This window comes from Podarcis tiliguerta (genome assembly GCF_965153285.1).
Source record: "Podarcis tiliguerta genome assembly, chromosome: 4".
NCBI classification, from domain to species: domain Eukaryota; kingdom Metazoa; phylum Chordata; class Lepidosauria; order Squamata; family Lacertidae; genus Podarcis; species Podarcis tiliguerta.
The window spans coordinates 99,675,655-99,686,222 of record NC_139537.1 but is presented as its reverse complement, the minus strand read 5'-3'; the positions used below and the strand labels follow the sequence as shown (position 1 = coordinate 99,686,222).

Genomic DNA, 10,568 nt, shown 5'->3' with positions numbered 1-10,568 from the left:
AGAACTCAGCTGAATTCTGTATCTTAATTTTAAAGGCAAACTCCAACCCTGAGATCACAGAAAAATAGGTTACAATTATTAAAGAGATTTCTGAATCAAAATTGTCTGAATATTTATTTCTGATTGTTCACTGGTTCTGTTATACTCTCGTTCTAAAGGGAAAAATTTGCCCTCCCTCTCACTAGGGGTGCCTTGATAACTGTGCGCTGTATTGGAGGTTTATGGACTGTAGACCAAGTAAACTGAAATAGTCATTGCTTAACAGAACTGATTATGAAATAAAATATCATACAATTGACTCTGAGCTTGCACTGAGCACACTGTCACCATCAGAGAAATGTCTAAACTGTACAACTTAGGGTGGTATTTCCATACCACTACTAAGACATGCATGCTGCAGCTCTGTACCTTGTGGCCATATAAACTCATTGTCACCATGGGATTTAGGAGAGGGTAGGGAACACTGATAAGCAAACACAGTTGACCAGGACTGGGGAACCTCTGGGCTTCCAGATGTTGTTGGACTTCAATTCCCATTAGCTGCAGGCAGCATGGCTGGTGGTGAGAGATGATGGAGTCCAGCTACCACCTGAGTGCCACAGTTCCCCCATAGACCACACAACAGACTATTTACAAAAGCATGCCAACTTTTAGAGACAGCTTCTACCCACTTTATCTGCACATTTTGCTCTATTCTAGCCAATGCATCGTGCCTCCTTTGACACAACTTTGCTATGCCTTGTTCCCTTGGTTTGAAACTTGCATTGTGAATGGCCCCCAGCATTTTAACACTCTCTCCAGCATCTAGCATCCGAGAGTGCAAATGCTGATACCAGGAACAGCTGTATCCCAATGCAGGCTATAGCAGGCCCTACCAACATTCTCTTTAGCGTAAGAGCTTGTTGCCCTGGATTGAAAACTAGCTAAAGATCAGTTGATCATCTTGAATAGTACCTACAAAAGGAACAAAGGCAATGCTGACGCCCAATGCAGAGCTGTAAGTAACAGTGCAATCCTAATTACATGGAAGCTCCTCCGATCAGAGTGAGCCTTATTCCCAAGTAAGAGAATCTAGGATTGCCAAGTTAGAAAAGTTCTCTTTACACATTATATGTGTGAAGAGGGCTCTATGCACTGAAAGAGCCTTGCTGCTCGCTCTGCTCTGTTATTGGGTGTGGTTCACTGACCTCAACCCCAAAGTCCACATATCAAGACCTATGAATGTAGAGCTTTGCATAAGCTGGAACCCTGAACAAGTGGAAAACCAGTTGCGTGGAACCTCCCAGCACACAGAGTTATCCCACAGTCAACATATGTGACGTTTATAACCAACTGATGTCATGACCCATGTAGAATAATAGAACTGAAAAGGACCGAGGAGCAATCTATCAAACTTAGGCCCATTGCTCAACATTTCATAACTGCAGTCTAAACCAGTGACTTAGATGTGTGAACTGAACCATCAGAGTCAACAACTCAGAGATAACTTCTGAATTATCTCACTTCATTTTGCACACAATTCCTTTTCACTGGAATCAATTCATACTTCCAGCTTTGCATTCTCAGGTGGTGGGAAATCAAGGGGCATAGCTGAATGTGTGCACTGGCTCTTGGAAACATCCAAACCTTGTGCTGCTCCAGCAGCTGCTATTCCTACTGGTGTTTCGGTGCCACCCTGCACTCATAAGCCCCACAGCTCTAGCATGTAGAGAGATGACTGACAAATCCAGGTTTCTGCATATTTATATTTTCTTTGCTTGATTTGCCCAAGACCATAGTAAATATTCTGACATAGTAAATATTCTGACAGTTTATCTAAACCTAGCTCTATGATTTCACAGACTGATGTATAAGAAAATAATATTTATGGAAAGTTACATTGGATTGCATTCAGTGACAGTTCATATACTGCAAAGTACATTGTAAACGTGTGTGTGTGTGTGTGTGTGTGTGTGTACACACACACACAGAGAGAGAGAGAAAACAGGAAACATCTAGGGCTGTAAATACAAAAAAAGGGAGATGTGTATCTCAGAGATGCTGGAAAGGCTGAATGTTCACTATTATGGTAGCCCAACATGTTTCCGCTCAAGAGAACCTATAAAGAAAGAGATGAGCCAGCCCCTGAAGAGCCTCCCTTGAACTTAAACATGTTGAGCTAACATAATAACAAACTTTCATCCTTTCGAGCATCTCTGAGATACATATTTCCCCTTTTTAATGTATACATATCTACATACATAGTGTGTAGGTAGGTAGGCATCTAGGTTCCATAAAATAACAGATAAATATTATGAAAATATAGAGTTTTTATTTGCAGACATATAAACACTTTTGGTACAGTACAGACATATTGTCAGAACTCAAGAAAAGTGTCAGTTCTAAGCAGAGCACTCATTTGCCTTGTTTTACACAGCTAGATTTGATGGAGACATCTGGCATGAAAGTTTTGCAGCTTTTGCAATCATTGTTAAAGGTGTGCATTGCTGATAACCCCTCTGCTGTGTAGCTGCAGAGACAGGCAGGTGTCATTTCTGGGAAGATATGTCACTGGCTTTAGGAAGGAAAGTTATGGGCATGATCGAAAAGACTAAGCTAATGAAAAGGAAGGAGCCAAGAGTCAGTAATTAGCTGCTGTTCTCTCACACAAAATACCCATTGAGAGAATAGCAAGAGCCCAAATTTTAAAAAACCAAAGGTTCATATGACCAATAATTTTTGTTTCAATATGAGATATCTAATTCAGAAACATTGCTTTTTAAATAAAAAAATTATACAACCAAAGTGATGGAATACTACTGATAGATCACTGAAACTACAAAGCATTATTAACAACAACTAGGGATCACTAGATCAACAACAACAACAAAATTAGTTGGGGTGGTGGTAGATGGAACTATAATATTCTGAAATGGAGGGATATTGATCGTGGGCCCCAGTCCAGAGATATTTGCAGGCAGTGGGAACTGCACACAAATATCTCTCCTGCAGCCTCAGTAGATGAGAAGGATTGTAAGCTCTGCCTCTGACACTGTTATTCACCTATTTGGAGCAAGAGGGGTGTCTGGAATCAGCAGTTTAGTAGTGAGTGGATGAGCGGAATGTGGAATTTCTCCCTGTAACATCTTTTTGTATTTAAGGTTCAGGGCCCATAAGGACAATGCAGGCATGGAAACCATTTTCCACATGCAGATAGTCTTGATGGAGTCGGCATGGTGGTTATCAGGCTCTCTTACTCTCACATAATAGAAATTAATCCTTAGAAATAACTGGCATTTCACTGTTCCTGCACTTTGCTGCACTTAGTCTACAGCCTTGTGCACTCTTACTTGAGGAGAAAGCCTCATTTAGCTCAGGTAACTCTGCATAGGAACAGGCTGTTGTACTTTAGATTCTAGTGGCAGGTACTCAAACCTCTTGAAGGCTTGGGGAAATCTTGCACAGAGGCATCCCAAAAGTTTCAAGAAGTGTTATGTCAGGGAAATTGGCAACAGAAACCCTTTTCTGCCCTGTGTACACCAGGACTCATTTGCATCCCAGATGGCATATTTCTTTTATTTGTTCCAAGAGATACTGATCAAAATATTGCTGAAGCAATTTATAATGTTTGTTCTCCATATTGAGGTGAAAGTGAACATCTAATTTCTGTCCATAACCTCACAAGGGGATAATGGGTACCCTCAAGAAATTGCACTTCTTGTTAATGCCGTTCCTATATAGAGGGAGATTTATATATTTAAACATCTGAGGTAATAAAACATTCTGTTTGATTTACCAGTGCATATTTTCTTGTCAACTTCTTGTATATACAATAGAGCATATAATTATTATACCTCAAACCCATACTTTTATTTTGTTTATTTTTCCCCTTTAGAAAAACAATGTTTTAAAATATACTTTTCATTTTCTTTTAAACAGACTCATTTACAGGAATGGCAGATGTTGCCCTCTTGTGGTAAAAAATGACTTAGGAATGAAAAAGAATTTAACAATGAATTTGTCATTGTCTTACCTTTCACTTTATGAATACTGACTTAATTTATGGGTGGGTCTTGTGATGACCAAGTCTACACAGACAAGTTATGAGCTGTTAGCACTATGGTTTCATAAAAAAGCTGTACAATGAATTTGATTTTCTTTTTCTTTTCACTGAAAAAAAGCTGTAGACAGCTACAGTATTTACAATTATAATAAGTTATAAATCAGTAGTCCTTCATTGTAGCTACTGCTGACAATCCTGTATCTGGGAACTTTATCACTATTCAGAATTATTAGGTTTTGGTTGAGATTATCCATTTGAAGCCATCAGATATTGGAAATTTCCACAGGCCTTTTCTCCAGCATATGAAGATCAATTCTTCCATTTAATGGGATTTGTACTTCCAAAGTTTCGTCTCCTCTGTGGTACTTTCTTCCTCTCCTTAGGCAGATGTAAATACCCATTCCAGTTACCAATGTTATTGAACACAAGCTTATTACTGACAGGACCACTAAGGTAGGCATACAAGATGCTGATTCTACTCTCTTGTGTGTGGGTTCTATAGAGATTTGTGGTTCTTTTTCCTCGACGTTAATATCAGGTTCCTTTCTTAAAAGGCTTTCAATGTAGCTCTCGTTGCTCACAGTGTCATTGACAAAGAGGTTCACCATAACTGTGGAATGCAGAGGTTCTGGGTAGCCATGATCACTAACCTTAACAAGAAGCCGATAAAGGCCATAGTCGTTTTGCATTAGGGACTCCTCCAGAGTGATGTTGCCTGTCTTGGGGTCAATCTTAAAGGAGTCTGGCCGGGGACCTCTTCTCCCTATGATGCTGTATGCTATGACTGCATTCATGCCGGTATCATTATCTACAGCATAAACTTCTGTGATAGGAGATCCAGGTAGAGTAGAAGGGAGGACTAGGAGGTAAGACATGTTGGACTGCGGAAACAAGACCAAGGGTGGGTTATCATTGATGTCCAGCAAAAGGACAGTTATTTTTGCAGTCGAGGACAAGGCAGGATCACCTCCATCGACTGCTTCAACCCATAAGATGTATGAGCTCTGCTGTTCCCTGTCTAGAGAGACCTTAGCTCTTAGCACTCCTTTGCCGGTGTCTATAACAAAGATGTCACTTCCATTTACAACAGAAAGTGCTACCCAGCCATTCTGCCCTATATCTGCATCAGTGACACTTATAACTCCAATTTCCCCAAAGCCCGGAAAATTCTCTGGCACAAAAAAACTAAAATCCTTGTTGATAAATCTTGGACTGTTGTCATTTTTATCCAGTACAGAGATGGTAACTGTGGCTATTGATTCTCGGGCTGGTACTCCAGAATCTACTGCTTTAACTGTGTAGCGGTATTTCTCTCTCTCTTCTCTGTCCAGCTGGGTGGAAACTGTCAAAACTCCTGTGACTTTATCTAAAGCAAAATATGAAGGGGCTTCAGGCCCTAGGAAATAAGACACTTGCCCTCTCTCTCCACTGTCAGCATCGGTTGCATGTAGCTTGGTCAAAAAAGCATTGGGGGCATTATTTTCTTCAATTGATAATTCTATCAGTGTTTGAGAAAAAACAGGTGAATTGTCATTATCATCCAGAACCTGCACTTTCACTATTTTATTGACATGGAATCCTTCAGTATTCCATGCGATCACTGATACTTCATAGAACTGTTGAGCCTCATAATCCAATGGTTTTGTAGTCTCCAGCAAGTACTCGTTGTGATATGGTTTGTATGGTGTCAACCTGAATGGGCCGTCACCATCCAAATAGCAATCCACTTTGTATTTTTCGTCTGGATCTTTTATGGTAAAAAATGCTATCGGTGTGTTAACAGGCTCTAATTCCCTCAGGTAAACCACCCCTTCTACTTCATTGGCTATAAAACGAGGAATCACTTCAGGAGGTCTCATTGTGACTTTGATGATGGATATTAACACAGTGATCACTGCAGGGATACAACCGGGACCGTTGGCTAATACGCTCAACCGATGGAGACGAGGAGTGTCACCATTAATCCTCTTGGAGAGCTTGATAACACCTGTGCTTTCATCAAGGTAAAACAAAGTGCGGGATGACTGAGAAACCTTCTGGCTGTAGGAATATGTGATCTCTGCATTGATTCCCTGATCCACATCCACAGCATGGACAGAGGCTATGGGCAACCCAATACTAGAATTCCCAAAAACTGTGACATTGATCTGGGTCTCATTGAACTGTGGGCAGTTGTCGTTGATGTCACTGATGCCAATAGTGAGGGTGGCACTGCCCACCAGTGGAGGGACTCCTCCATCCTCTGCAGTTATGAGGGTAATATATTTGTCTCTGGCCTCTCTGTCCAAGGCACCCATGACAATCAGGTAAGGCGTTCTTTCCCCACTTTCATTTTCCTCCACATCCAATGTAAAAACCCCAAAGTCATCTTGCAGGTGGTATGTCTGGACCCCGTTGCTCCCCATGTCTGGGTCAACTGCCGGATGCTCTATAGCTAAACGGGTGTTGACTGGTGAGTTCTCAGGCACAAAGAGGTGGATCTGTGGCATGGGAAAGCACGGGGCATTGTCATTGACATCATGGATGGCAATCTTCACCTTGACAAGGCGGAAATACTCCTGAGGCAACACCATAACATCCAGCAACAGCAAGCACGACTCAGAAGATGGTACTGGGGAGGAGGAGGAGGAGGAGGCAACCACACTAGAGCCAACATTATCCTCTGTGCATAGCGCCTCCCGGTCAATCTCCTTTGCGGAGGTGCGCAGTTCTCCAGTCTGGTTGTCTAGGTTCACATACTGGCCTCCTAATCCCTGGGAGGCAAGGCTGAAGGAGAGAGGGGTTTTCCCCCATTGCTGAGGCTGCTGCTTCCCCTCTACTGTGGCCTCTCCCTCTCCCTCTGATGTTGCCTGGACCTGTAAATCCTGGGCTAGATTCCCGATCAGGAACCCGGAGGGCAGCCCTTCATTGATGCTGTAGAAAAGTTCAGTGGCACGACTGTAGCTTGCAAAGCAGTTGAAAGGTCCAAGGAAGAGCAGGAAAATGAATAAGTTCTGAGGAAAGAGATGCATGTGAGGTTAGCGAATGGCATGTCCATCTGAGAGCATCAGTTTAATCACCCCCTCCTCATTTTGCCCCCCAAAAGAGGTCTTTCTGTGCAAGACCATTGCATTGGTCCTTGCATTGGACCATTATCTTCAAAATTCCTACCGAATTAATAAATCCACCATCTGAATACATCCTCCTGAAAAATTTCCACCTGCCTCATATTTTTGACCTCTACACCCTCCCAATACTTAGTGCCAGTCTTCAGTCTAAATAGACCACCATCTCCTTCTGTCACACACAACCACCAGCCCTGAAACATGAAGTCCCCAAACTTACCATCAATAAATGAAGAGTTGTCATCCCGTTTACCCTTAACTATTAGTTTCCTCAATAAAGCAGTCATAAAGAATTCATTAAAAAGAAGCAGTGTATGTATATGCTCAAAACTACATATGTTTGTGCCTATAAATCCCCATGCTGCAGTCTAGATCCCTATACAATGCCATAAAGGGTGGGAGAAACAGAAGCATATTTAAACTTCATCTTCGGTTTCCTCACTATCTCAAATGTATTAGCATCTTTGTCAAGCCATAAACAGATTGTGAGTGAAAACAAAACAGTGGGCAGCCATCTAGGAACAAAAGCATAAACCATCGTTCTCTGCATAAAATGCATCACTGTTTAATTTTGTATTTTTCACTTCCATATATATATATATATATATATATATAAAGTGAAAAATACAATATACTGTATATATATAAAAACATTGCTTTTGATTATGCAAGACTGCAGGTACCATCCTCTCTTCTTCAGATTAGTAATAGAGTTGGCTCCGTTTGTCCAGCCGATCCAGGAACGGCTGTCCTTTGCCAGATATGGTCATCTGCCTTTGCCACAAATTAACCCTTTCACCTTCCCTACTGGGAGATGACACAAAACCATATGCAGCCACAGCTCATCGCAGCTTACTGTGCACTGACAGAAATGTTAGCCACGGCTGCCTTGACTTCATGGGTCCTTCCCCTGAAGTTAAACAAACATGTCTTCAACCCACAGAACAATTTCTTGAGAATAAGATCCACTGAAATAAGCAAGTATGTGTGACTAGGAATGGCCACACATGTGCATTCTCCTTGCTCCCTTTTAAAGCCACAATACTGGAAGAATTTTGTCACACATGGTCCCTTTCCTTCTCAATTAGAACTATCACACTTCTTGGAGCTTGCAGACCTTAATTTGAGGACTCGGTGAAAGGGGGTGGGATCCTTTCTGAGTCCCTTTGAGCACACGCAGTGGTCCTCCTGGCCTCATCTGCTTTTTCTCATGCACAGCCCGCTGACTCTCAAGAAGGGCTCGCTGAGGGTCTTTACCCAGCGCGCACACACTTCTAAGTAAATCAGCATAATAGGATCCTCCTGCATCACCACCTCCCAAATAAATGCACAGGATTGCAGCCTTGAGCTGTTGTTATCAATCCTCCTCTCATCACCGTCGTGACTTACTGTGGATGGCTACAGGATCGCGCCGTTAAAAGACAGCTACAGAACTAGCAGCCTTGCCTCCTGAAACTGTTGCTTCTGCCGCCTCTCTTTTTACACCTGCTCCAGCGCCTCCCGCCCCGTTTTACCATCCTTTCTACACTCCTAAAGTCTACATTTGTCGCGCCGCTTCCCCACGGGCGAAGTTTCCTCGCTCGCTCCCGCCCGACTTCCTGGCCGAGAGGCTCGAAGCGTCCGATCTTGCGCACCTTTCCTCGAAAACGATCCCAAAGAAGCGCAGACAGACACGCAGGGCAGCCTCCAGACCCCCCCTGCCCTCCCCCCGCTGAGCGTACCGGCAGGTTCCTCTGCGTGGCGCTTGTGCTGCTCCCAGGGCTGGATCGCTGCCCCATAGCCAGCGGCCGGTGCCTCTTCGCCGGGAGCCAGCGGGATCCTAGGGCCGGGGGCGAGCCGCGCCGCCTCTCATTCCCTCGGCTGCTCATTCCAAATGCGGGCATGGAGGCTCCCGCGCGGGGAGGGAGGCGCGCCGGGGAGGGGAAGCCGCCAGAGCCCCGGCTCCGGCGCGCATGCAAATGCCTCCCGGACTCCGGCCAATCGCCTCGCAGGGCGCTCAATTAACCCCTGGCGGGCGGCGGGCGCTCCGCTTCGCCTGCTGCCGCTTTCGATCGCAGCCCGGGCGCCGTTCTTTCCGAGGCCGGCTGGCACTCGCTCCAGAGCCGCCTCTGGAGTCTCGGGCGGAGGTTTGAGCGGCTTCTCCTCCCTCCGCTTCTTTCTTCGAAGCTTTCCCGGCGGGAACCCAAGACGCGAAGAGAGGAGCCCCAAGGAAGGAGCGGGAGACGGGGCGATCCGCCGTCCCCAAGAGCCACCCGCTTGCCTTAGCGACTTCGGATGAAAGTAGCGCGCCAGGAGACGAGGTCCACGTGTGGATGCGCTCGAGGGCAGCCCTGGTCCAGCGAGAGGAGGCTTCGGGGTCCGGGCATCTGGAGCGGGGCCTCTTAATTCTTGGGGAGCCCTCGAAACGGGGGCGGGGGAAGAAGAGGAAGGAAGGAGCCCCGTTGCAGCCCAGGCATAGGAGCCAACTCCTAGGAGCCCCCCCCGCAATATTGTAAGGGGCTGCCCCCCAAAGTTGATGGGTGTTGCCATTCACATGGTGTGGGTGTGCTGCTTCTTGCGATCGATTATGTGGGGTGGAGTTTGCCTGGCCACCCCCAGTATTTTATTCAAGTTGGTCCCCGTGATCCCCTTCTTCGCTTGCCTTGCTAGCCCTGCTTGGTTGCTTTCCGACTGGGGCTGGGTCGCAGTTCTCTTGTTCAGCCCCGTATCTCAGGCATGGAGCAATTCCGTGGAACAGTTGTAGGGAAGAAGAAGGGGGTTTGTGCCCTGGGCGTAGCCAAGGGGGCTGGGGGGGGCAGATCCCCCCATCAGTACAAATCAATACAAATTCGAGGTTCTACCCCCTCTAACAAAAGCCTGCGGCCCCCCCCCCCCATATCATGGTTATGCCCCTGGTCTGTGCCCAAGCTGCCCTCGGAGAATGGGCTCCTCCCCTTTCCTATGCTTCACACTTGGCCTTGCCGTGGCGTCTGCACGTCTGAGGTTTAGACGTGTTTAGATGAAAAATGCACCTTCCAAGTGCACTGGGACACGTGTTTGTTAAAATTAATTTATTTATCACATTTATTTCCTGCCTTTCCTCCCAGGGAGGAGCCCAGGGAGGTTGATTATACAGAGCCAAACTTAAATGTGGTCTGTTCCAATAGTATCTGAAGTGGGGTATGAGTCTGACACGGATTTACATATAAGCTAAAAAAGCTATAGCTTAGGGCCTCTCTCTCTTGGGGCCCCCCAAAAAATTTGAAGGCAAAAAAACCTGGATGCACATTTCCAAAATATGAGATAAAAAACAAATAAAATCTACCTACAGCAACATTATGTATTAATAATTATTTCACAATTAATATACTTCTTAATTGTATTTCAGTTCAACAATTACTTTGATAAAATACATATTTTGTTATGTGCATATGGTTTTAGAT

The 10,568-nt window shown here is 44.8% G+C and overlaps 1 protein-coding gene across 1 annotated transcript; it reads right to left on the bottom strand.

Annotated features, from left to right (window-relative positions):
* Window positions 1-2,289: 2,289 nt before the first annotated feature.
* Window positions 2,290-9,624, bottom strand: PCDH20 (protocadherin 20). Its single transcript, XM_083435811.1, has 2 exons — window positions 8,868-9,624; window positions 2,290-7,035 (listed from the first exon to the last, which is right to left on the bottom strand). Exons 1-2 carry the CDS (start codon window positions 9,027-9,029, stop codon window positions 4,306-4,308), a joined length of 2,892 nt encoding a protein of 963 aa, XP_083291937.1. The 5' UTR covers window positions 9,030-9,624; the 3' UTR covers window positions 2,290-4,305.
* Between the last annotated feature and the right edge of the window lie 944 nt (window positions 9,625-10,568).

What these genes read in the sequence shown, in the direction of transcription:
- PCDH20 (XM_083435811.1), bottom strand. Translation starts at nt 9,029, where the DNA reads ATGCCCGCATTTGGAATGAGCAGCCGAGGGAATGAGAGGCGGCGCGGC. An exon ending in CCACGCAGAGGAACCTGCCG is followed by an intron (nt 7,036 to 8,867) that starts GTACGCTCAGCG and finishes CTCTTTCCTCAG; the next exon opens with AACTTATTCATTTTCCTGCT.